Genomic DNA, 27,381 nt, shown 5'->3' with positions numbered 1-27,381 from the left:
CCACGATTAAATAAGTTTTTATTGTCACATTTAACTGCTTTGTCAGATATACATTGTAGGTTTCGGAATGGCATAAAAATAAAAATATTTTCCTGAATGTCAAAATCTGAACAGAGATGGTGATGGCACTTAAAAAAAAAAATTAAATTCACACTGGTGCTGAAGCCGCTAGAAGGGAGCTGATAAACACTGGAACACATTTGCAGATACAGCGGTCTGCAACATTTCAAATCAAATGGCAGTGGTATAAGGCCAACAAAACTGGAGAGTAGGAAGATACAGACCCCATACAGTAGATATCTGAAGAGTGGCAGTTTTAGCATTTCATTTCCAGTCAGACTAGAGTAAACTTCTCTCCTACAAAATGAAACTGCTTTTCCAGAACCTGGAGCTTAAGCCTCTTTAACAACTTCCTTATTCTGACAGGTTTTAACTAGTCCAAAGGAAAGGCAGCTATAATCCATGGCATTAGCTTCACGGGCTAACCCCGCCATAAATGGGGGGAGGGGGTCTTGTCATTTCCAAACCAGGAGCCTATCATTCTCATGAATGTCTTTAGTGGTTTCACACATTCTGGGCCTAAGACTAGAAAACAAGCAGTAATTAAATAAAAATGTAAGTGCATCCCAACGGAAAGTCTCTACACATTTCACAGCTATCTTCCAAATGTCAACTCAAAAAAGTATGATTATTCAGACTGAAAATGAATCTTTATTCAATAATCGAGATTCCCAAACAGTTTATTAAATGTCTTTCTTCCACAAATAAAACTAACACTAGGATTTATCAGAAGATCTAAACGAGTTATTTCCTTACGTATGAACTTGGCTAAATCCACTGTGTCTGGAATCTGTTCATCATAAAACTCAGGTCTGGAACATAACTCCTTTCTGTTATACTGCTGTGTGTCCTTCATTTAAGACTCTAGAACAGAGACCATAAATGTGGCTAGTGCAACATAGCAGTCACTGTAATTCCCCAAAAGAAAAATAAGTAATTTATTTCATGTCATACTTATTTGGATGATTACTTACTGGTAATTAGTATTTCTACATTTTTTTTTAAAGGCAACCATTTTAAGTGACAATACATATCAGGCTAGTAGAAAAAAGTTGAAACAAAGCCCTCTCTTTTGATCTCACAAAGTCATGCAGACAAAAGAAGGTACACGTCTGATTTGTTCCAATCAGGCTTCTTGGAATTATCAAAATTTCTTTTCTGGCAGAGATGAATTTGGCTCATCATAGAAAGAAGGTTCTTTGAAGGCTGCTGCTAAACTAGTTTCCCTTTGAAAAAGTAAATTTCAAGGCATGATAGTGCAAGAGGTAAGGTTTTGATTTATAGAACATTTATAGACTAATTGTGCTTAGTCTCTAATTTCCAATTTATTTTAAAGAACAGAAACTACGTTGATAAGTTTCTCTTTGCCTATATTTACCAGTACATCCATGAATCGCACCAGAATTAGGACAATTTGATTATCTTAATGGTTCTGTCGTGAAACCTGCACACTGAGTCCGCAGGCGAGGACCCGTGGACGTGAGGCTCCTACAAGTTCTGTGCCCAAAAGCGCTTGTCCCGGGGAGTCCAGGGGTCTGAGGAAGAAGTTCTCTCCCAAGATTAAGTCCTCAAAAAAACTCTCTCAATGAGCAATTAACACCGCTCAGTGGAGAGTTTCCTTTGTTTAGTTAAATTGGGGAGGTCTGAGTGTTCCTGGAGCCCCCGTCGGGATGCGTCATGGGTCGAGAATCCCTCGAATGTGAGTATTCGCTATTAGAGGGCTCTGTAGGGTCAATCAAATTCTCATAATCACTGTCGTCTGATTCCTCAGCACTGTCTCCGGCTGCGCCTTGAGGAGGAGGAGGGTCTGCCCCACTTCCAGGATATTTCAGTCCAGCACTGGTGGAGGCATAACTGGAGGAGCCCACGGCTTGAGGTCGAGGCATAAAGACGCTAGTTTCCATGCGAGAATGGCTCAGAGTACTTTCTTGATTATTTGGGTGAATATCAGAATAAGGGGGAGGAGGATCCGAGGCCTCTGCGTCTCCAAGTGCACTTCTGCCTTCAGCTGCAAACCCAGGATAGGGCATCCGAGGGCTGAACGCAGGGTCCAAACTTTCAGATGACATCTGTCTGCTTATCATTGCCTGTTGCAATCCTGGATGAAGAGAGGAAGAAAACTGTAACACTCTGTATTTTCACAGCTTTGCATTTCAATACGTTAAATGTTCAACCTGATTGTTCTGGAAAATAGCAACAAAGAAGTGAAATTTATTATTACTATGAATTATTTTACATTTGCATAGTATTTCACAATTTACAAAAGATTTTTCTATACATTAAGTCATTTAAGCCTCCAAACAGCTCTCTGAAGTACTACTGTCATCACTAACGTTATTGTTTCCATCACACAGGCAAAGAACCGGAGCTCTGAAAGGTTAAGTGACTTCACTAAGAGAACAGCTAGAAGTGGGGCCCTGATACTCATAACACAGGTCTCTTAACTCCAGATCTGGTGCTGTTTCCCTCACCTGTTGCTTACTGTACTCAGAGACTGGGGGGACAGAGGATAAAATCAACAGTCCTCACCATCCTCGGCAGTCATCTGAACGTTAATTTTTCCTTAACAGGCCTCATGTCAAAAAAAATACTTCTTGACAACAACTTGTCACAATACTCTTAAACATCTCTTTCTCCTTAAAAGTTCAAAGCCCTGGGTTAGGTGCCCAGTTTTCTACATAATAGGCCATAATTTTACTGCATTTTTATGGTGGTAAAACAGAAACAGCCCTACATCTATGAGCCTATGGCCTTTAAATTGTTTTTAAGTACATTTAAAAAATATTATAAAAATGATCTGTACAAAATTTAGAAAAGAAAAACAAAAAATCACCCACAATTCTATCACCCAGATAACACTGTTAAAATTTTGGTGAAAATAGCACAAGATTTGGGGTTAAAAGACAGAAACTTTAGGTGGCAGGCACCCCAACTTTTCTGAATTCTAGTTTTATTATCGAGCTTTGTGTATGTCTGTTTATTTATTTGTTTGTTTGCCACAGCATGTGGGATCTTAGTTCCCTCACCAGGGATCGAACCTGCACTCCCTGCAGTGGAAGCGCAAAGTCTTAACCACTGGACCGCCAGGAAAGTCCCTGTATACATGTATTTAAAATAGAGCTGAGAGGGCTTCCCTGGTGGCGCAGTGGTTGAGAGTCCGCCTGCCAATGCAGCGGACACGGGTTTGTTCCCCAGTCTGGGAAGATCCCACATGCCGCGGAGCGGCTGGGCCCGTGAGCCATGGCCCCTGAGCCTGCGCATCCAGAGCCTGTGCTCCGCAACGGGAGAGGTCACAACAGCGAGAGGCCCGCGTACCACAAAAAAAAAAAAAAAAAAAAAAAGAGCTGAGATAATATGTTTATACTGTTTTATATCCTAGCATTTTCATATAAGATTATATATTATCTTATGTCATTAAAAATTCGCTTCAATGGCTGTACAATATTCCATTATATAGATATACCAAAATGTATTCAACTATTCTACTGTTGTTTATTCAATTACTGTAACAGGTTGTTTCCAAGATTTTGTAATTATAAAGTTGTGATTAATGCTCTTGTGCAGAAATCCCTGTCTGCATTTCTGATTATTTCTAGAATAATGTAACAGTAGAAATGAATCAGACATCATTTACCTGGAAATATAAATTATATTTTAATTTGTTTACAAATATTCTTATTAAATTAGAAAAGGCTAGTTATACCCTTATCTCTTTTACACTTGATATTATTTGCCATACATTTTATAGATTTTACTTACAAATGTTAAATTTGGTGGCATTCATAGAAAAGAATGAAATAATGCCATTTGCAGCAACATGGATTGGTCTAGAGATTATCATGCTAAGTGAAGTAAGTCAGACAAAGAAAGACAAATATCATGTTATCACTTATATGTGGAATATAAAAAAATGATACATATGAACTTATTTACAAAACAGAAATAGACTCACAGTCACAGAAGGCAAACTTGTGGTTACCAAAGGGGAAAAGGGTGGGTGGGGGGATAAATTAGGAGCTTAGGATTAACAGATACACGTTACTATATACAAGATAGATAAACAACAAGGTCCTACTGTATAGCACAGTGAACTATGTTCAATGTCTTGTAATAAAACCTATAACGGAAAAGAATCTGAAAAAGAATATATACATATATATATAATATATATATATGTATAACTGAATCATTTTGCTGTATACCTGAAACTAACACTACATTATAAATCAACTATACTTCAATAAAAAAATAAATAAAAAAAAATCTGGTGGCATTGTAGCAAATATGTTTGTTAGCATGCTGGAATTAATATGATAGATTCTTGGGCCTAATTCTCATTCAACCAGCTGGTTCCTTAGCTTAATGGTATCCAGTCATCCACTGCTATCAAAAACCAGACATTTAAAGTCTTTGTTGAGACCCTGCCCATGAATCAAAGGTAAAGTTAAGAGAATTTTAGGTAGCTCTTTTAGGAGGTTCCAATGAACACAGGACACAGTCCCTATGTGCAAGGCATGTCAGGGTTAACTTAGTAAGAAACATCACATCCACTGTACATAAGTCATATCACTTCTCAGGATTTATTGTAACTTGCTTCAGCATTTCTACCTTTGGTCTTCTTTTTCTTCCAGTTTCAGAGACTTGAGAGGGACACCATGAAAAACCGTACTTCCCTCCTGGAAAAGTCTAAAGACAAGTGAATGCCCTCTTCCAAGCAGCCTAACTTGGAGCTTGATGAGTGTAGAAGAATGCATGTAATTTATTATGTAATTTGATGTTTAAAACCAGACACTTCCCTGATTCTGAATGGTAAAATTAATAGGAGGCTCACTTCTTTCTTGTTCCTTTTCATTCTTCCTCTGAGTGATTTGTCTTCTTAATTTGTTCACTTCTGCCTGACAAGATTCAACAATTCGCTCACTTTTTTCTACGTCTGCACACACTGCCTGAGGGAAAAATGACAACAAGAACAATTAGTTTCAAATCCAAGCACAAGGCATTTCATAAAGACAGCATCGATTATAACCCTGGGAAGAGTCCAGACACTTTATCGAGTTAAAAAGCAGACACCTAAGGTAGAACAAAATCATGAAGGTTCCAGAGACCAATACTGTTGTTATCCACTGAACTGCTTTCTTAATTATGTTAAGATGATTATGCTATTTAGCTTATACATTCTTAAAGAAGAAGGGTAAGAAGGGAAAGAGTTCATCTTTTCCCTTTCTTACTCATCTTTACTGATATGAAAAGGGAATTTCCGATACCAGTCTGGCATACAGGATGAACAAAAGACAGGAATGAGATACTTTCAACTCTTATTTATAATCAACAATCAAACATCAGATGACACATAGATTTATTTAACAGAAACTACTTATAATTAGGGAAAGTTGAAAAAGAAAATAAGTTTCAAAGTCAAGATTTAATAAAAGGTAACTATTTGAGACCATATCAATGTAATGTAACCACTCCTATCAGGGCACTGGACGTGATACTGGTGTTTGCAGGGTAGGCCTTAATCAACAGTCAATGAAATGTATGACAGCCATTTTGAAGTCCATTAGACAGTGCTGATAGCCTGAAAAGAGCATGGTCATGAATTCAGGACACAAAGCTGTTTTTCATCACATGTTCCTTCCATAGCAGAAATACCAGAAACTGCCTGAAAGTGGGCTGGTCACCAGTGAGTGAGGCTGTATTAAGTTCCCTATGCTGCTATGGGTAACCGTGACCCGAATTTGGAGAACTGACACTGGAAACTGCCCGTTGCATGCGTTCTTCTTTGCCCCAGGCTGAACTCAGTCTGCCTTCCTCTTTTTCAGCAGCTGCCTTCATTCCTCTCTCTATGCCACGGGGCCTTCCTCCTCAAAGCTAGGCTTTCTCCAGACCCGGAACAGCTTCTTCAGCCTTACCACTCTCCTTGTCCTCAAAGGCTCTTTTGTTCTTAGGGTTTTAGAACAAATTACTCCTAAGAACACTTTGGGGATGATGAAAAGAACGTGGGAAAGTATTCTTAGCACCTAGCTCAGGATCTGGCTTGTAGGAGATGTTTCCATAAATATTTGCTGCATGACTGCCGAGGAATGAACAGGCTCCACTGCATCTTCCCACACAGTGGAGGCAGCTGCGGGCAGAGTGAGTGAACTAGAATTAGGAAGCAGAGCTGTCCTGAGTTACGGGTGCCTTTGGGTGAGTCTCAACTTACAGTACAAGTGATGGGACAGCTGTGTTCTTAGCAATACTTCTTTAAATTCGGAATACATTTCCCCAGGAAAAAAGCTGTCATTAAAGAGGTCATGAGTATTTAAAAGAGTGATATTAATTCTGTACTTCAGAGTTTCCACTGAAGGCACATAATGAGTGAGACCAGCTTTCATAGACTGACATGAGCAACTACTCCATACATCTTATATCACTTTGGGAGAGCACATTCTGATTTTTGGACCACAATTCATTTGTCAGTTGGGAGATTATTAAAACTTAAAGTAGAATTAAAAGATTTGGGCAATATAAATAAGATGAGTATAGTAAATAAACCAGTTACCTGCACTTTCTCCTGAAGTGCATTATAAACCTGATAAATCGCCCTGATGTCTTTCATTACTCCATCCTTGTCAAAAAAGTCAGTACTAGAAGACAAACAGAAAAAAGATTCACCAAGTGATTAGAACTGCCGTGAACTAGAAGGCACTTTCCCATCACTTCTACCTCTATCTATAACGTAAATGCTACAAGTTCACAGTGACAATGTTTAAGCAATAATGCCCATACCCCTAGAATTACAGGAGAAAGAAAAGAGAATCCATGTTACCGAGACAACTGAAAAATAATAGTGTTATTTTTTCCTAGATCACTCTATATATTTTTCAGTGACCACAGTTAGCTCTCAGAACCTCAGAAATACACATACTCTATCCAAACTTTTTTATCAGTTGCAAAAAAAAATCGTGGTAAATGATTAAAAAAATAAATATTGATAAAAGTAAACTATCTTTTCAATAAGCATAAGATTTTGATATACAGTAGTGGTGGTCTAGAGAATTACCTTACATTTTTCAATGTTATATCAAACGATGTCACACTTCTCCATAAACATATTGGGTTTTTTTTTTTGTTTTTTTAAATATTTATTTATTTATTTATTTGGTTGCATCGGGTCTTTGTTGTGGCACCAGGGATCTTCGTTGTGGTACCAGGGATCTTCGTTGTGGCATGTGAGATCTTTCGTTGCGGACTCTTCATTGTAACGTGCGGGTTCCTTGTTGCGGTGTGCGGGCTTCTCTCTAATTGTGGCGCACGGGCTCCAGAGCACGTGGGCTCTGTAGTTTGCGGCACGCGGGCTCTCCAGTTGAGGCGTGCGAGCTCAGCAGTTGTGGTGCGCGAGCTTAGTTGCCGTGCGGCATGTGGAATCTTAGTTCCCCAACCAGGGATCGAACCCACGTTCCCTGCATTGGAAGGCGGATTCTTTACCACTGGACCTCCAGGGAAGTCCCCATAAACACATTGTTAACAAAAGAAAGGAAAAAACATTCATTTTACCTTTCGACTTACCCATGTTCTTTAATAACTTTGGCATAACTCTGAGAAGTATTTGGCACTGAAGACACTTTATACTCTTGCTGGCTAGTGTTGCCTAGATTGGGAATAGCAAGGGATAGCCTTTGATTATACCTGCAGGGAAGATTGAGAGAGATCATGTTGAAAGCACTGCTCTACTTGAAGAATGGGTCCTGCCAATAGGAGCCTGAGTCTCTGCACTGGGAACTAACTGAAGGTCTCACAGAGAACCTACTTCCACAGACAACCTAGGGTTAGTTGAATTAGCAATTTTTTCCCTTCCCTTAAAGTAGAAACTCAATTGTAAACTCCTCGAGGGCAGAGGTGACGTCTTATACATCTTTTGCCTCTCCGCAGCAACTGACAGAGTGCTGAGGAGGTTTTAAGTGCTCAAGAACCTGATTAATTAATGAAATCTTGCAAATGGCTATTTAACAATTAATAATTATTTTCACTGATATTGATCTAATTTATTCTACTACAAGTGAAGTTCTGGAGGGAACCCTCTCTGTTGTTTACAGACAGACACCATGATCGTATGATTTGGTTTTTTTTGCTTTAGCAAGTCCACAGTGCAGAACCCTCAGTAACCAGTAGGTGGATCAATTTTACAATTTTGTCTTTGAAATCTGTGTTTTAAAATTACAGTCAGACTTACAGTGCAATAAAACTGTATTTCTACAAAATGGATTATGGAGAAGCAAATGATGATTTCTAGCTGTTTATTCCTATAAGAATTGATGCATAATTAATGTCTTGCTAACGCTTCTTGATTCAAAAACAATTTTAATTTATATAACTAACTGAAAGGAAAATACCTTCTCTAACCACAAAGAAAACTAGCTAAAGGAGAGTTATAAACACTTTACTTTAAAGATGCTATAAAATGCATATTTTCAAAGTCATAAATCTCAATTACTTGTATCAACATCTCTCCTATTTATGCGAGGCTGGTGGGAACGCTTTATTTACCTCCGATTTGGTCTAAAGAGAACGTATTCTAAAGCATGAGTGGAATTGTTGGCGGTGGAGATGAAGCTGAAGAGAAGGAAGACGAGGTCAGGCACCCCAAGGATGCGGGTGAGCTGCTTATGAATAACCTGCTCTCTGTACGACATCTGCTGCTGTGTGTTTCGCCGGAATCTGTACCACCCAATAACTTTCTGCAACAAAAACAGAAGAAAAAAAGTATTAAAAGTTGCATGAAATCTTACAAATTTAATTCTGAATGCATCCACACAAATGCTTGTACACAAATGCTCACAGCAGATTTATGCGCAATAGCTCAAAACTGAAAACAACCTAATTGTCCATCAGCAGGTCAACGGCTAAATAAGCTGTGGTGTATCCACACACTGGAATCCTACTCAGTAAGAAAAAGGAACAAACTACCAACAAATACAACACAGATGAATTCCAAAATAATTATGCTGAGTGAAAGAAGCCAGACCCAAAATAATAATAATAGCATATGCTATAGGATTCCATTTCATATAAAATTCTAGAAAATAAAAAGTAATCTATAGTGACATAAAGCAGATCAGTGGGTGACCTGCGAGGGTTGAGAAGGAGGGATCAGAAAAGGGCATGAGGAGACTTTTGCAGTGATAGGTATGTTCATCATCTTATTTTGATAATGGTTTCATGCATGTATACATATATCAAAACTTATCAAAGTATATGCTCTAAATATACAGTTTATTACATGTCAATTATACCTCAATACAACAATTTAAAAAGTTTAGCTTTGTCAGTTTTGACTACACTGCAACTTAAATTGGTAAGTGAATTAAACTTATAGGCTCTTTGGAAGAATATTCTTCATAATGTGATCTGCTGGACATCTGGGAGACACATGGCCTAAGAGACATCTGGCAGCTCCCTAAAATGCTCCTGGGCCCCACCCAAACCTGGAGAATCACAACCTCTAAGGGTAGACCCAGGAACCTGAATTTAAGATAAGTTCTTAAGTTTCTTCTTATTCATACTACAGTTTGAAAATCTCTGTTGTAGAGACAATTAAGTTAATTCTTTATAAGAAGAATAATCTTCATAAGCTTCTTTTTAAAAAACAAACTCTTGGGCTTCCCTGGTGGCGCAGTGGTTGACGGTCAGCCTGCCGATGCAGGGGACACGGGTTCGTGCCCTGGTCCGGGAAGATCCCACATGCTGCGGAGCGGCTGGGCCGTAAGCCATGGCCGCTGAGCCTGCCCGACCGGAGCCTGTGCTCTGCAGCGGGAGAGGCCGCAACGGTGAGAGGCCCGCGTACCACAAAAAAAAAACAACCCAAACTCTTTGAGTGAAAATCCTGTTTTGAGAAATCAAAGTAATTTGAAATTGTTAGTGTCATATTAAAACTAACAGTAAATTTAGATTATGTTTTGGCACTTTCACAAACGAAGGAAGTCAACCAACCTTTACTGAGCCCCTGTTCCAGACCTTCAGCTAGCTACGTTACAAATATTTTCACTAAGTATCACAACAACCCTGGGAGGTGAGTAAAGTTTTCTGCACTGAGTTCGTATCACATGCAAGGAACTACAGGCAGCGAAGAAACAGTTCCTGCCCTTAAGGAGTACTGCTGAAAATAAAGCGTAATTCCAATTATATTAAAGCAATTAATTCTGATATTCTTTAAATATAAAGAAAACCCAAACACTTCTGACAGTGCAAATCTTATAAAAGAGATGTTTTGTCCAAAGTCACAGAGCTAATGAGTGACAGCCAAGATCTGGAACCTCTTTGCCTGTCTTTTCCACTGTACTACACTAACTTTAAAATTCCACATTATTCACACAATGTTGCTCATAAAAGAGTGAAAAGTAGTTTTCCTTAAAAAAAAAAAAAGTGGGTAACAAAAATTATCAACTGGCTAGAGCTACTAACGCCAAAGAGCATGGCACATTTCACTCTGAGTCTCGGCACTCTGTATTTAATGTAGGACTAGCTCCTCTGCAGGACTCGGGTGCATCTCACACACCCCTGCATTCCTGCAGAGGCCTAAGCAGTGCTCAGCACATGGATTCTTCTTATGAAATACTCGCTGACTAAAGAATCTTGCAAGTGGCTACTGGATGGGTACTAATGCTTTTCACTTATACTGACTGTAATTGTTTTATTCCATTTGTATTTTCAGAGAAGCGGGAAGCCTTATAAATTTATTTTGGATATCAACTTATTCATTTGATATTTGCTAAAAAAGATAACCCCCTTCATCCTGATCAATGAAAGATGACATGCCAAAATAATTCACATTGGCGACGTCTACAGTTCTACCTTTTAGAGCTCACAAGCTGGTTGCAATGCTGTTGAGAAATGAGGTCACTGATGTGGAAGAGAACACTATGTTTGGGCCATGATAAAAAATAATGAATATCTTTCACTAAAACCTTATCTCTGCTAAAGTTTCAGACAATATTTCACAAAGACTCTCCTCTCTACTCTCTGTGCTAGACATTCACTTACATCTTCTGGATCCAAAGCAATTATCTCCAATACTTGGCACACTTGTCATCTTTAAGTTCTGTTCTTTTTGGCCTTACGATGATATTAAGACAACAGTTATATTTATCATTATCTATTTCGGAGCAGGTGCTTTCAAGAAGGCAGAAGTCCTCCTCTCACTTGCTTTTTTGGTCTGAGCCCAAAACCTGAGGCTGGTCGAAACTTTGCAAACACAATATGGATTCTGCCAGAGCAGTAACTGAGCACACCAACACAACCTTGCTGCACCTATTGGGGGATTTTTCGTACCAAAAACATTAGCCTCTATCTTAAACCCAACCTTTTTTTTTTTTTTTTTTTAATGTTTTAGCAATGTTGTGGAGTTTCTATATTTAGAGGCACACTTTTTTTAGTAAACATATTTCTATGTATTTTATACATTAATTGCTATTGTGACAAAAATCTTTATTAGCTTGTGTTTTCTAATGGGTAATTTTAGGACCCTTTAGGGAACTTTAAAAATTATTATGTACTTATTTTATATGAGTTCAACTTACTGAACTTGCGTCCAATTCTTAGGATTTTTCTTTCTTTCATTTTTTATTTGGCCTCCCTGCACAACTTGTGGGATTTTAGTTCCCCAACCAGGGATTGAACCCAGCTGGGCCTTCAGGGTCCTCGGCAGTGAGAGCACAGAGTCCCAACCACTGGATCACCAGGGAACTCCCAGGGATTTTCAATTATACATTAGGTTTGAAGCCTGCCTAGCAAAGAGTCAGTTTTTGAAACAGTTCCATCAGCACTTTCTTGAAGAGCTGATATTAATTAAAAATATGTTTTGTATGTCAGATACTGTTTAAAGTACATATGTATTTTTAAGCCTAACTTTTAAATGTACCTTTGTAACTACTACTGTAACCCTTTTGAGGTGAAGATATAACTTTGTACCATTTCTGGAGGAAAAAAAAAATCAAACTAGAGTCAACTCTGAAGATTTTCAGTCTAAACATTATGTATCATCTTTGTTTTGGGGCTATAAATTTGGATTTTTGAAAAAAAATCCTTAAAGAGTTTATATTATGTACAAGGTGCCATAGGAAATACAATGAACATAAAATATGGTCCCTGCCTTTAACAAATTCCATGGAAAATAAAACATAATTTCCAAGTAAATTGAAGCAACAAATTCCTGTCTTTAGTTGCAAAAGAAAATATAAACATTAGTTTTAGCACAAAGTTCTACAAAATCAAAACTGAAGATCAGCTTTTTTCAGAATCTTGGCCCCAGGAAAAGCGAAGTTAACTCCGGTTAACAACCTATGATTGGTCTTCTGTGTCTCAAAACAGCAAATCCAATTTTACTTATTTATTTATTTATTTGTTTGTTTGCTTTTATTTTTAAAAATACAACATGATTATATTTTAATATACAACCAAAATACAAAACAGCATAGTAAATTAGCAAATCCAATTTTAAAATCCCCAAATTAATTTGGAAATGTGTCCCTATTTGCTACTGAAAAAACTACATGGTAGAGCTCCTTTCTTTATTTATTTTCAATGTAAAATACAATTTAAAAAACCTTATCACATAAAGTCTCCCTTCCTCAGCAGCATCTCTGCTCCCTTTCTCAAAGTAACTACTTTTAGGTTTGGTTGGCTTCCTTCCAGATCTTTTTCTGTACATTTAAACATTCAAACTTTTGTTTTTATAAAAAACAGGCTCAAATTATTTCATTTAACTTCGAGATCTTTCTATGTCATTCATGAGAACCTCCCTCATTCTTTTTAATGGCTGCTTCATATCCCATAGCATGGAGGTACCAACATAATTTACTTAACCATTCCTCCTGGTGGACATTTAGATTGCTTTCAAAATTCTCACTATTAAGCAAAGATACAACAAACATCTTCGTATGCTGGATTAAAAGGCCAAACTGCTGCGTTTAAACCTTGGCGCCAACATTTCTTGCTCGCAACCTTAAGTAAGTTATTTATCTTTAGTTGTCTCAACTATAAAATGGGGGTGATGATAACAGCCTCACAGCGCTGTTACAAGGATTAAATGTGTCAGTATCTGGAAAGTGCTTAGAATACTGCCTGGCACAGAGTTAAAGTGTTCAATAACGCCAGCTTTTCATACCTTTGTGCCTAGATGCTTTTGTTTACTTGGGCCAGATTCCTAGAGGTGGAACTCCATATTTAAAATTCTGTTATTGCGAAACTCTCCCCCTAAATGTCTATATCAACTTACATTCCCACCAACTACAGCTTCCCCATTTCCCACCATCTTGCCAACACTGGATATTAGCAATCCTTTTATACTTCTGCCAATTGGATGGACAACAACCCAGCATTACGTGCTTCAATTTGCATTTCCTAATTGAGAATGAACATCTTTCCATTTACTTCTTGGACATTTGTGGATTTCTTTTTTCTTTTGTGAATTTCCTGTTTATATTCTTTATTCATTTTTTTCAGTTTAAATTTTTTTCATCTATTAAAAAAATTTCCTGGTAATTTAATATAAAGTGAGTGCTCTAGGCAACTGTGCTTCAATAGGAATTTTCAGGGAATAAATTTTAGTTTTAGAAAGTATAATAAAGCTTCATTATCTAAAATACGAAAATAAATGGAATGAGGAAGTAAGGTGGTGGCTGGGGGATGAATATGGACTGCTAAGAGATCCCAGAATGTATGCTTCAGGCAAGTCACTGAAAATGGGGGAGCTGGACCGTGATGCCTGTGGCTGCTCTAACCCACTTTCCCACTTGGGCAGGGGACTGTGTTAGACTCTCTGCTAATACCGAGCACTTCCTGAGTTTGTTATCACCCTCAAAACCACTGCCCTTTTTTCAGACCTATCCCTCACACTTCCCATTTTTCCTGTGATCTTACCTGCTTTCCTTTCTGCCTGTACATCCGACAGTGGTACTGAGAGAGTCCATACATTGGAAAGGCTGTTGATCTACTCTTACTGTTATTTCTTTTTTTTTTAATTTATTTATTTTTTTTTTAGGCTGCGTTGGGTCTTCACTGCTGGGCGTGGGCTCTCTCTAGTTGCGGCGAGCAGGGGCCACTCCTCATTGCGGTACGCGGGCCTCTCACTGCCGTGGCCTCTCTTGCTGCGGAGCACGGGCTCCAGGCACGTGGGCCTCAGCAGTTGTGGATAGCGGGACCCAGAGTGCAGGCTCAGTAGTTGTGGCGCACGGGCTTAGTTGCTCCGCGGCATGTGGGATCCTCCCGGACCAGGGCTCGAACCCATGTCCCCTGCATTGGCAGGCGGACGCTTAACCACTGCACCACCACGGAAGCCCTGCACTGTTATTTCTGACGCCCTTCTTCAGACACCTTAGGAATCCCACACTGATTATTTTTATGCACAGGTAATCTTTTTAAAGCTTTTTTTTTTTTTTTAAATACTACATGCTTCTAAACAAAGGTATTTTGTTTTCTGTTTGATAAGTTGAAAGCTTTCATTGGTACTTTTTTCCCTCAAGTGATGGTTTAGTGACCAATCTATTTTCTGGAATTAATATACCAAGGTAAAAAAGTAAACCCCATACATGGTACAGTAAATTATAAATGAGACCATCAGACAGTGCTGCAGCAATAAAGCTTTGATTCATTTTCAATTTTGTTCAGACTTGCTTACCATGTATACACATTCAGAACATCATATGCATATGCTGACAGAAATGATAAACACATGACCTTTTAGAAAAACATCTATGTTCACTGTTAATTGAACTTGAAGGAGTAACATATCTAAAGATATTTGACTGCAATTCGTATTGTTAAAAAATATTTTCCCTCATTATAAAATTAATGTATGTGTATTAAATGTTGGCAAAATTATTTTTTAAATTACATAATGGGAAGATAGAACCACCCAGAATCAACTCAACTATTGTCAACTTTCTAGATTATAGTTCATGTTCTTTTTTTTCTTCTGACTTTTGCATAATGGAATCACTCTAAATATCCAAATTTTGTTCTATTGATATACTGTAAACATCGTGTCACATTTGCAATTTACCTTTAAAATCTACTCAACAGAATTCTTATATATTAACATCAAATCTCATTGTTTCATTTTACATTCATTTCTGGTTTTAAGTTTGGGTGATAAGGATTGATTTCCAAATCAGACTGGGTGACAAATAGAACATACCTTTCTCCGATCTTTAAGAATCCTGTCCAAGCTCTCTTCATTAACTTTGCTTGCATAGTCATAAAAACTGTTTTTTTAAAGAGAAAAAATATTTTATTAAAATCACATAGTATTTTGACATGAATATGCTTAGTAACATGTGTCTATGGGTCATCTAACCCTAAAAGTTGGTAATAAAGATACAATTGCTTGTCTGCAATAGGTATATAAAGAGAAAACAATCTAAATGCTTTACTGATATATGTTTCGCATCAAAGACTACTCAAGAGACTGCTACATTCAAAGGGTATTACTTCCATAAGTGGGAGGAGCTGATAGCAAGTAATTATAAAATATGTGGTTTCAAATGGCTGTGACATCTTTTTCTTGTTTCTAAGTATCAATTACCTATGGGAAAAAAAGAACACAGCAGCTCATTTTCTGAGAAATGAAGAAAGGAAATGAGTATTTGCTGAATCCTTAATAAGACACTCAGCTGCATGCTTCCTTGTGTTAATTCATTTCATCCTTGCCTCAATGCTGGGAGATAAGTACTAGTTCAGCCCAACAAGTCAACATGTTTTTTGTTTTTTAAAAATAATTAATTAATTAATTAATTATTTTTGGCTGCGTTGGGTCTTCGTTGCTGTGCGTGGGCTTTCTCTAGTTGTGGCGAACGGGGGCTACTCTTTGTTGTGGTGTGTGGGCTTCTCACTGCGGTGCCTTCTCTTGTTTTGGAGCACAGGCTCTAGGCACACAGGCTTCAGTAGTTGTGGCACGCGGGCTCAGTAGTTGTGGCTCGCGGGCTCTAGAGCACAGGCTCAGTAGTTGTGGAACATAGTCTTAGTTGCTCTGCGGCATGTGGGATCTTCAAGGACCAGGGATCGAACCCGTGTCCCCTGCATTGGCAAGCAGATTCTTAACCACTGCGCCACTAGGGAAGTCCCAGTCAACATGTTTTATTCCCATTTTTCTAGATAAAGATAATGAGGTTAAATGACTTGCCCCAAATCACAGAACTGGTAGATGGAAGAGTTGGGATTTGAAGCGAGGTCTGACCAGCTTCAAACTGAATGCACTCACCCTTAAACGAGACCAATCTGACCTGAATCCCATGATGAGCAGTCCAGGCATAATGATATGTGGGCTTTTCTACCCCTGGTCATGGTTTTAGGCATGCCACCCTCCTCCCCTCCTCCTACCACCATAAGCCCAGGCCTATAAGGCAGGAAGGAGTTCAAGTTACAGTAAAAACACTGAACTGTGAGTCAGGAGATACCAGCTCCAGCTCCATTCTGCTTCTCACTGTATGATCTTGGGCAAGTCACTTTAACCTACCTGGCCACCATTTCCTTTTTGCAAAATAAAGATTTTGGAGTAGACAGATGATTTCTAAGATTTCTATCAGTTCTAAGAATTATGAGTCTATGATTTAAATTATGAGTCTATGTTCTGGTACTACTTTGCTGACAGTGGTTTAAGGAAATCCTCAGAAGGGCAGGGCAGGGCACACCTAGCAAAGCTTTAGATGGTCAGGGCCAAACAGGACCCATTCTGACCCAGACAGAGGCTGTGTGTGGACCAGGGCCTGAATCATTTCATTTGCTCTGAGATTCTTTTCAAATGAACTGCTGGTTCCGTGTCTTGCTTCCTGCTCCTCTTTCAGTTATGTGTAAATCTAAGAGATGAGGTTCTCAGCTACTTTGAGGCTTAGTTCACAGGTAACAATCCTCTGAAATAATGGGCAAGTGTGCGCGTGAGGGGTGGGGGTAAGGTGGGTGGTGAACATGGTGCAAGTCCCCATGGGTTCTTGGGTGCAAGGGGGCTGGGTGTTTGGGTCAGCTGAGAATGGGAGCGGGGTCAGGGTGAAAGCTGCAGGGAACACACAGCAGGAACAGCCAGGCACAAAGGGTGGGCAGGTGTTAAAGAAGGAAGTGCTGACCAAGAACGCCGAATCCGGCTAGTATGAGCAGCAATGCAAGGAAAGTATTGGCCTGGCTCTTGGGAAAGTAGAAGAATAGGGCCTCAGGGAGTTTTACGAAACACAGAGTGGAGCTCATCATACCTGCCATCAGGCGGAAGGGTTTGGGGCTGAGAAAGCAGACAGAGGCCTGGACTGCGGTTTGGGGAACAGAAGTCCAGTGTCTGGGAGATGCTGGCCACTTTCTCCCTCACCTGGGCCTCCGTCAGTCTCTCTGTCCTTTGCTTTCTCCCTCTGAACATCTCTCCTCCTGTCTTTTTCTCTTTCTGTCCTTTAGTTGGTAATAATATTCAACTGGTGTATATTAAACACAAAAAAGTAGGTTTTATGTTCCCTTTCCTTACATTTTAAAGTTGAACACTGAACACTTTTTATCCCTCTTAACAACACCAATTATTTTATCTATATGCGATCCTTGGTTAACTTCCTTCTCTATGGATGAAGAGCCCTTGCTAGAGGGGCTGGCATAAAGGCTTCCATTCTAAACCACTGAGGCCAAGATTTATACTGTCTCCCTTCTCCTCTTCCTAACTTAACACAGTGCCACACACACATCTGGCACTCAAAAAATAAGTGAATTTGGATGCCCTCAGTTATAACTTTACAGCCATAATCACATACAGGTCTAAATTCACTAGTTTTCAATCAGTTAATCTTTTACTAAGGACAAAAAGCTACAAAGAAGGATGTGGCTTACCTAAAAAGTTTTGAACAAGGCTGATGGTTGTGGATTTCTGTAATTAGAAAGAGGAAATACATCTCAGTTAATCATGTAAGATACAGACAACTATAAAACAGTTCAGGATTTAAAAAAAAATTTTAACCAAAATCTCAGACAATAAAAAGACAGTTTTCCTCTCCCGAACAGTGTGTACACTAGTGAGGGCAGTATGTCTTTTTAACACTGAAACCCAGGCACACATTCTCAGGACAAAGTAGACTGGTGAATGAAAGTTCTGGGTCCATTTGTCCAGGTATGATGAGCACACATCTGAAAGCTTTTATTCAGGAACAGGCAGCTATTGTGTGCCCTCATTCAATCTTACCAATTTAAACAAAGCCTAAGAGGAAAAAGGAATCAATGCCTGGAAGCATTTGATCAAGGTGGGTAAGAGCTGTGAGGACAGCTTGGGGAAAGGAAGGCCTTACCACCCTACTATCAGTAACCTACTAACAACGCAGGACAACTGGGCCAGGTGTTTTGAAGGGGAAGGGCGGAAACTCTGAAAGTATATTAACCCTTTCAAAGATTTTCAGTACCAAGGGAAACAGTCATTTATAAGGCAGATCCAAACGGCTTCCTAAAAGATTGCGGCGATTAATCATAGAGAACAATTTCTTCAAGCTCATCAGGGGGCTTAGGGTCTGGGTTGCTTTATAAGACCATGGGACTAATTAACCACTCAATTCTATTAACAACATGCTCCTGGACAGGGAATCATCACCTGCTGCTTATAAAGCCACAGCCACAGAGTTCCAGTCTGCAATTTTAACTCAATTAATATGAAACCACAATCTTGAAGGACACCAGGCTATGCCCATTAGCTTCTGTACTGATGTGAGTGCTGCCAAAACACAGACAGAGATGCCAGTACTTCCACAGGAATGAAAAGCTCATTTGCCTAGTATAACTGTCGACATAGTGATGCAAATAAGAAAACCTCATCTAGAAATATTTCCTTCTTTTATCACCAAAAATGACACGGTATACCACCAGAAGTTATTTCAGAGATACTGTTAGTAATTAGAATATGGAATGTCTGTAGTAAAAATGTCAACTAGAGTTCAGGGAAAAGAAAAAAAAAAAAACTCTTCTACCTTAAAGGAAAGAATATTTTGTTCAAGAAAATCCCTGGAGTAAATTCTGAACTCTGAATATACATTCCTGTCATCAATCCACCCCAGCAGACTTCTCTCATGATTTGCAACGTGGATTAGAAGCATGTTGAAGATATGCTCTAGACATCATGTGGTATTTTCTAAAGGAAGTTAAGGCTTTCTCTTACAAGATTTTGCAATACCTAACTAAGCACTCCATGGAGAAAACAAGGGGATGCTCTCAAACACAATAAGGTGCAGATTGGAATGAAGCTGGCGGGCACAATAGCTCATAGATAGACTTCTGGAAGCAGGGGGAGGCAGGGCAGGCTTGCCTCGGATTCTAGAGTCTCTGAAGCCTCCAGAGCTCATCCATGCGGTGGACCCCTCTTCACGTACGCATGGCGTCTCTGCCCGCATTTCTGTAAAAATCCCCACTGGGACGTACTGCTGTGCTTGCCTAGCTTCCTGTCTCTGCTTCTCCTGCTGGTGGGTGAGCTGAACAGCTCCTGTCCTTCCCCCTTCCGTTCTTTCCAGTCACTGCTGCTGCATCACCTTATTAACTAAGGGAGCTCCCTGTTGCTGTCTCCTGACCGCTCCCAGCACTAAGAGCGGACGACTCCGCTTCAAGTGAGTGAGCACAGCTTTAAAAATGAATATGTATTCAAAACAAGTGTTCAAAATGTGATATTCCATATAAAGTCCTCCTTATTGTGTAGAGTCAAGGAAAGGTGTCTGTGTGTGGATTCAGACATTTTCAACAAATAAGAAATTTGGTCAATTTATTTTATTTAAAATATCTTATTCTGGTGGTTAAACTGTGCCAGAAAATTTCTTCACACTAGTGGTATGGAATACTTCTCATGGCACATTACCTAATGTTTTGCCTTTCAATCCAGGTTTTCCAGAGTCTTTGGTTTACATTTTCTAATATGTATTTATTTTTAAAAGAAAAATATTACAATGATAATAATACATTTAAGATAATACTAGCAAATACTCTGTTCATGAGATCCGTGACTATTTCAAACAACGAATTGAATGTAGCTAATAAATTAAACATTATACAGCAAAAGAAGGTTGTCATGGCACTGTATTAACTGGGACTCTCTGTTGGTTCTTCTCCATATCTACAGTACCATGGAAACTGGTATTTACTGCAAGAACCGGAAGGTGTATGAATCAAAGATACAGTACACTACGCTGGAGAATTTTAGTTACTTTCCCATTCTATTTCTTTAAAGGTAAATAAACAGCCAGAACATTCATCAGAAATGCTACTTTTGTGGTCACGCCAGGCAAGAGAGCTCTTTCTTGCACGGTTTTCTGTCAGGTCTATCTGGCAAACCTGCATATACCACATTCGTTTTGAAAACCCAAGCACAAACAATGAATAATTGCACAGATGGCCAATGAAACCAAGTTCTCTATTTTAGGATTTTAAAGAGTTAAGCAAAACAAAACACAAAAATAAACCGTCAGTGAAAGAACAGCCATGCAGCAGTATATCAGGTATTTTTTCAGCAAGTCAGTATATTGTGGGGAGGGGGCTTGTCTGGCTCTTGAGGAAACAGCTGTCTCGTTTCCCACCAATCCCAACCACCTCAGTCCTCACCCCGCCTCCCAGCCCAGGTACTAGACGGCTAGGAGAACAGGCTGAAGTTGATGATTTGGTCTCAACATAACCTAACCTCCCAGCAGTACTTCAAACCACAAACCACTCACCTTCACACAGGCTGTATTTTAGTCACGCAGAAACAGGCCAGGCTCTCTGTAAGTTTCATGCACTCCCTGCACTGGGATCCCCTGAATGTACCCTAAGTTTACCTCCCGTATGGTGTCTTTACTGATTTAACCCACTAGCAGTGGGTTTTTTTTTTTCCCCCAACTCATGAGATTTTCTTTGTTCCTTCCTGACAGCACTCGTCCTGCACCCTCTGGTATTTCTGTACGCTCGTCTTATCCTCCCCACAGCCCTGGAAGGCAGGGATGCATTGGACATTTCTCTCATTGCCCAGCACAATGCCTCTCGCAGGGACGTTCTTCAATAATTGTTGGCTGCATAAATGAATAAAATGACCCCCGCTCTGCTTTGAGTATCAGGATATGCTTTTAGGTGAAGTGCTCGAGGTGCCGCTGAAAGGACTACGATCCTTCTTTATCAAAAGGAGACTGCTCCAAAGAGGGCGGGTGACCTACAAATGCTCCTTCGTTTGCCCCAGCAATCGCCCCCAAATCGACTGTTTGGCTTACTCCTCAGAGGCTGTGTAGGTTTAACAAATATCTCCTGTAAACAAGTGTAAACATCTTTGCCGGATCCCTCCAGGAAGGACCAGCACGACACGTGCTTTCATTATAGTGTGAGGTGATGCCCACAATGGGCAGAGCCCGAGGTGCAAACTCGAGGATCACTGTGGTTGTGAAGAGACAATCACGTGTAATTCTACACAGCCATTCATAGGTCAGACCAGTCAGTGGGTGAGGGATGGCTTCACAGGATACCTGAACTTATAGCTACACACTGTGAGTTTACACTGACTTATAAAAACATTTCACATCACTTACTAGTGCAAATAATTGGCATTGTGACTTCAGTGCTTTTCTATGTGCTCTTTTAATATACTATTAGGTTAAAATCAGTTAAAGGGCCAAAGAACAAAACAAGCAGCATATATACAAGAAGAGTATTTCTAAGGTCCGTGATAAACTCACTCACCAATGACTTGCAGAAGTTCTGTGCTGCTGATTTGGGAGTCGCTGATGCTAAAGGTTTCCTCTTGTCTTACCTCTCCCAGCAAAAATCCTTCCTGAAAGCAATGGAAGAAAATAGCTGCAGCTAAAAATCAAAGGGATTTTTACTGGAATTAAGAGGAATCGAGGACATTGTTATTTTTTATAATAACTTTAACAATAATCCAAATAAGTCTGCCATGTAAACTACTAATCCACAAACCAATAAGTAAGACTAAAGCAATTTGAGATTTGGCTATTAACTGGATTGTTCGAAAAAAGGATTTCCTGACAAGATGAAATATTATTTTAATCCCTTCCCCTAAAACCCTGGTTTTTTTGAAGTGAAAATAAGGAGAGTGAATTCATCACCTAAATCCTACTAAGTGTAAGAACCAATGTTAAAAAAGCTCAGGAAGCAGAAATATTCCAAGGTTGTTTTCTTGAAACAGCATGTAATTTATTCCATTGTTTTAAAAACATTGCTAATGGGGGCTTCCCTGGTGGCGCAGTGGTTAAGAATCTGCCTGCCCATGCAGAGGACACGGGTTCGAGCCCTGGTCCAGGAGGATCCCACATGCCGCGGAGCAACGAAGCCCGTGCGCCACAACTACTGAAGCCTGCGCACCTAGAGCCCGTGCTCCGCGACAAGAGAAGCCACCGCAATGAGAAGCCCGCACACCGCAATGAAGAGTAGCCCCACTCACCGCAACTAGAGAAAGCCCACGTGCAGCAACGAAGACCCAACGCAGCCAAAAATAAATTTAAAAAAAAACACACAAAAAAACATTGCTAATGATAAAAGTATAAAGAAGTTGACACAATGCACAACCTAACCGCTCCTGTACGGGCTGGCATGGGAAATGAGCATTCCAGCAAATAAATTTAACATTACATGAAAGTTTTTCTTTAATAAATGCTGAGGTAAATTTATTTACACCTTTGGAGAACATACACCACCACCATCAATTCTGGATTACTCAGCATATAACCTACTGTTTTTGAGCACTTGCTGTAGTGTTCAGCACAAGCACAGCTGGAGAACATACACTCTAAATGTCAAAATAACTTCCCTGTCGGTGGTGAACTAATAGGCTGTCCCAGACTCCCCCTCCCCAGTCATCCACATGGCTTGCTCCTTCCCTCCATTCCACTCTTCACTCAAATAGCGCCTCATCCGAGAGGCCTTCCCTGGCTAGTGGAACAGAATCAGAGTCTGCCAGACACTGTTCCCTTTACCCTGCATCCTTTTTCTTCTTAGTCTCCTTACTATCTGCCATATTTCATATTTATATGTATTAACAAATGCCTGCTCCTACTAAAATATAAGCTCCACGAGAGCAGGGACTCTGTGCTTGTTGACTATGTATCTCAACACCACGTACAGTGCCCAGCACACAGGAGGTGCTCAATAAATGCTGCTTGAATACATTTGATGAAACAATGTCCTTTCCATTCTAGGTTGACCCTTCTAATCAATTAAAGAAGCTTCCTAGTTTAAAAACATTCCCAGGGGACTTCCCTCGTGGTCCAGTGGTTGAGAATACACCTTCCAATGCAGGGGACACGGGTTTGATCCCTGGTCAGGGAACTAAGATCCCGCATGCCGTGGGGCAACAAAGCCCGCGTGCTGCAACTACTGAGCCCGTGCACCACAACTAGAGAGCCCACGCTGCAACTACAGAGCCCACAAGGTCTGGAGACCATGTGCCACAACTAGAGAGAGAAAACCCGCATGCCACAACTAGAGAGACGCCTGCGCGCCGCAACAAAAAGTCCCGGGTGCTGCAACTAAGACCCAACGCAGCCAAAAATAAATAAATATATATTAAAAAAAAAAAATCCCAGTTGGAATCTGTGGAGGTGAGGAGGGAGAAACAGATGTTTTTCAGCATAGCTTTTGTATTGGATAAGGTGAGTGGAGTGTCCTAAAATCCCAAATCATCATGTACAGGGCATCTCTCAAACTTCAGTAATATACACACCCCTCTTTCAAAAAAAAACCTCTCTCAGAGCTAGAGTCCATGACTACTAATCTGGAAAACACAGACTAAAGAAGCTTGTTTTATCCTATGAAAGTCTTTCAGTTATGAGTTCTTATTACAAAAAACAAGCTTTGTCTTTGCAACAAGTTAAAAACTTTTTTCTTTAATCAAAGTGGAAAATACAATTTAAAATTCCTACACAACTTTAGACTTTAAGAACGTATCTACAGATTCCTAGCAAATAAAAATGCAGGACATGCAGTTAAGTTTGAATTTCAGATAAACAATGGATAATTTTTATGTAATAAATGCGATATACTTATACTAAAATATTATTTACTATTTATCTGAAATTCAGATTTAACTGGGTGCCCTATATTTTATCTGGCAATCCTACCACAGGCCTCCGTTTGAAAAAGTCAACAGTGACATCAAGACATTCTAAAGCCGAGTATAACATGAATGCCTATTTATCTACTGGTCTGGATTATCTGAGCCACTGTTACCTTATAACAGTAGGCAAATTATACTGTGTGGGCTAAACCCAGCCTAACGCCTGCTACTGTATGGCTTACAAGCTTAGAATAAGTTTCTACACTTTTAAATTGTTGAAAAAAAATAGAAAATAGGAATATTTCATGACATGTGAAAATTATACGAAATTCAGATCTCAGTGTACGTAAGTAAAGTTTTATTGGAAACAGTCATCCTAATTTACTTATTGTCTATGGCTCCTTTCTCCCTACAACAGCAGAGCTGAGTAGTTGCTACAGAGACCACATGGCTCATGAAGCCTAAAATATTTACTGTCTGGCCCTTTGCAGAAAAAGTCTGTTAACTCCAACTCTATTGAAATGAGTGGTTTTAAACTAATTTCTTGCCAGGGCAAAACAAGAACATACTACAAAAACAAATTCTTGGTTCTTCAACTTTAAAATACATGAAATTGAAATTACTTTAAAGTATTCCACTTATATAATTGTGGCAAGGTTAATATAAGCAGGTATCCTCGTATAAGACACAAGTTGCAAACCATTGTCACTGGTGAAAATTTCTGTGAAGTCTAGCACCATGCCTGGCATAGCACAGATATTAAAGAGATAGCTCTTGAAATATATAAATAACAATCTAAGTAACACGGCCGTCTCATTGCAGTTTGTAAAGAAACTATCCACTTTTCAACAGGTTTCTTATTCTTACAGTAATTTTGCCTTATACATAAACTGTGATATTACTAGGCACTCCAAGGTCTAGAGAGGTTAAGAAGCATTATTGTGAACCATATTTAATACTTCCACAGGACACTAGAAGTGCCACAAACTACCTTTACATGGAACTGCATTACATTATTAAATATCTGTCTGCAATATCAAAGGTGTTAGTGTCCAGAGACAGGAGCTGCCTCTGGAGAAACCCGTGTTGTGTATACTCCTATCCTTAATCCCTACTATCAAACTGAAGCGAGGAACGGCACAATAATTTAATGCCATTCAATTTAATGGAACCACCTCTACATGAAATCAGTTTTTATTAATGGAAGCAAGGAGTGCAGAAGTGAAACCAAGTCCAGTTCCTTCTTCTGCAGTGTATCATTTTGCTTTGTGATGACTACACAACCACAACAGTCCCCCCACTACGTTTATTTAATGAACTTCAATAATTCACTACTAAAATCACTTAAAACAATCCCTCAATTTGGTGGGCAAGTACTTAAAGATAAAAATTATCTAGTTTCATAAAGAATTTCCATCCAGAGGCCAGTGACATTAAAAATGCATTTCCGATCATTCATACGTAGGCCTGTCACTTCCCTATTTCACTGCGACTAGTTCCGTGGTCTTAGAACCTTCGCCAAGGAACTGAACATGCAACTTCAAGGCAAAGAGACCCTACACCTAACACTCCTGGTTACATCTCCATTTTCCATCGAGGAGAAGAAAACACACGATCGTATCTAACAAGTACGAATAGTGACAGCCACGGTTTCCCTCGTCGCAGCCCACAACAACCTGTCAGACCAGCGGGCGCGGCTGGGTGTCTGCGCTCCTAGACTAAAGCCGGGTCTCTCGGCTCCTTCCCGACCCCAGACTCCCCTCGCAAGTCTAGAAGCCTGACTCTCAGGGAGGGGCAGGCGCTCGGTTTCCACTAAGCGACTCCTGACACTGTCGGTGGCCGGCCGGGAAAGCTCTGCCAAACGGGAGACTGCCGTCCCGGGACGGCCAGGCGGCGGAAGGCACCGAGCGAGGGGGCCCATCTCGGGGGCGAAGGGCCCCGGGCAGCAGGAGTTCGCTGGCGGCGGGAGCCTCCCGGGTCATCAGTTAATCGGGACAGCCCGGGGGGGCGAGCCGCAAGTGATCGCAGCTTGGCCGCAGGCGTCGGCCTGAGACCGAGGCTGGAGGCCCCAGCAGCCGCGGCGGGGGGCCCAGCACCTACGTGGTCGGCGTTGCTGTTGGCGCTGTGGAAACACACAGCGCTGAAGGTGTAGCCCGAAATGGAAGCCGCCATGATGGAAATCTCCAACTCCCCCATCATGCCCCGCGGAGGGCACAGAGCCTTCCGGTCGGCCCCGCCCCTTGGCATCCTGGGAAATGGAGTCTTCAGCGGGTGAGGCCAAGGGCTCTGTGCGCCGGGGAGCGAGGGCTGAGAAGTGCAGGTTTACGCGATCAGAACCGACCCAAGCACTGTATCCTCCCCGTGGGTCTTGTGCTCTGCGCATCCCAGACACTGCCTCTTCTGTATAGCTCTTGGTAGTTCCCCAAAGCGTTTTTTCTCTTTACAAACGAAACTTTTAGCATTAAAAGCCAGCATTTGCCACGCTCAAGGATAAAAGAGGCAGTTGATTCGGGCAACTGTACGGTTTTGTGTTTGACCTAGAAGTAACATGATGTGATTTCAATTTTCACATGACCACTCTGGCTGCAATGTCCAAAATATAATGCCGGGGAAGGGAGGCTATCACAATAATCCAGACGCTGGATGACAATGGTTTGAAGTGAGATGGTGGTAACGCTGGAGGTTAAGAAGCAACTGGATTCTGGGTACAAGGGAAGACAAATTTAATGAAAAATCATGGAAAGAAGATTTAAAAAAATCAACATAAATAATGGTGAAAATGAACTACAACTAACCTCAGGGAAGGAACTAACCTTTCCAATCATTATTCTTCAATTTGTTCAATCTTCCAGGTTCAAAACTGGGATTTTAATCTGTCAGAAAGCTCCTTCTACCACACTTTTTCCAAACTCAGCAAACAGAACTGTTTCTTGACAGTTGCACAGGCCAACAACATTGGAATATTCTTGATGCTCCCTTTGATCGATCAGCAGTTTTCAAAATATATCCAGAATCCTACAACTCACCATCAGCATACCCATCACGGTGGTCCAAGCTATCATCATCTCTCTCCCAGATCATTGTAACAGCCCCTAACTCAAGGGGTCTGAACTGGAGGCAATTCTGCCCCACGGGTCATTTGGCAAAAATGAGACATTTTTGGATGTCACAACTGGGGGTGGGGGTAGGGTGCCACTGGTATTTAATGGTCAGAGGCCAACGAAGCTGCTAAACATCCTACAATGCATAGGACAGCCCTTCACAGCAAAGAATTACCCCCCCAAATGTCAATGGAATGAGGTTGAGAAACCCTGTGTTCC

The 27,381-nt window shown here is 40.3% G+C and overlaps 1 protein-coding gene across 2 annotated transcripts; it reads right to left on the bottom strand.

Moving 5' to 3' along the window:
- Positions 1–26,270, bottom strand: ABRAXAS2 (abraxas 2, BRISC complex subunit). Of its 2 annotated transcripts, none has more exons than XM_027112886.1 (9): positions 26,162–26,270; positions 21,730–21,820; positions 17,893–17,929; positions 15,236–15,302; positions 8,590–8,780; positions 7,612–7,731; positions 6,605–6,689; positions 4,892–5,006; positions 1–2,158 (listed from the first exon to the last, which is right to left on the bottom strand). In XM_027112886.1, exons 1-9 carry the CDS (start codon positions 26,258–26,260, stop codon positions 1,689–1,691), a joined length of 1,275 nt encoding a protein of 424 aa, XP_026968687.1. In that variant the 5' UTR covers positions 26,261–26,270; the 3' UTR covers positions 1–1,688. The 2 variants fall into 2 exon arrangements, with proteins under 2 accessions (XP_026968687.1, XP_026968689.1); XM_027112888.1 differs by lacking the exon at positions 26,162–26,270 and adding an exon at positions 17,280–17,489 and having other exon boundaries at positions 21,730–21,788.
- Between the last annotated feature and the right edge of the window lie 1,111 nt (positions 26,271–27,381).

Source organism: Aethalodelphis obliquidens, unplaced genomic scaffold (genome assembly GCF_003676395.1).
Source record: "Aethalodelphis obliquidens isolate GAN/ISIS:26980383/991018 unplaced genomic scaffold, ASM367639v1 scaffold11, whole genome shotgun sequence".
Taxonomy (NCBI): domain Eukaryota; kingdom Metazoa; phylum Chordata; class Mammalia; order Artiodactyla; family Delphinidae; genus Aethalodelphis; species Aethalodelphis obliquidens.
Note: the sequence above shows the minus strand (reverse complement) of the source record. Positions and strands in the feature narration are given on the sequence as shown.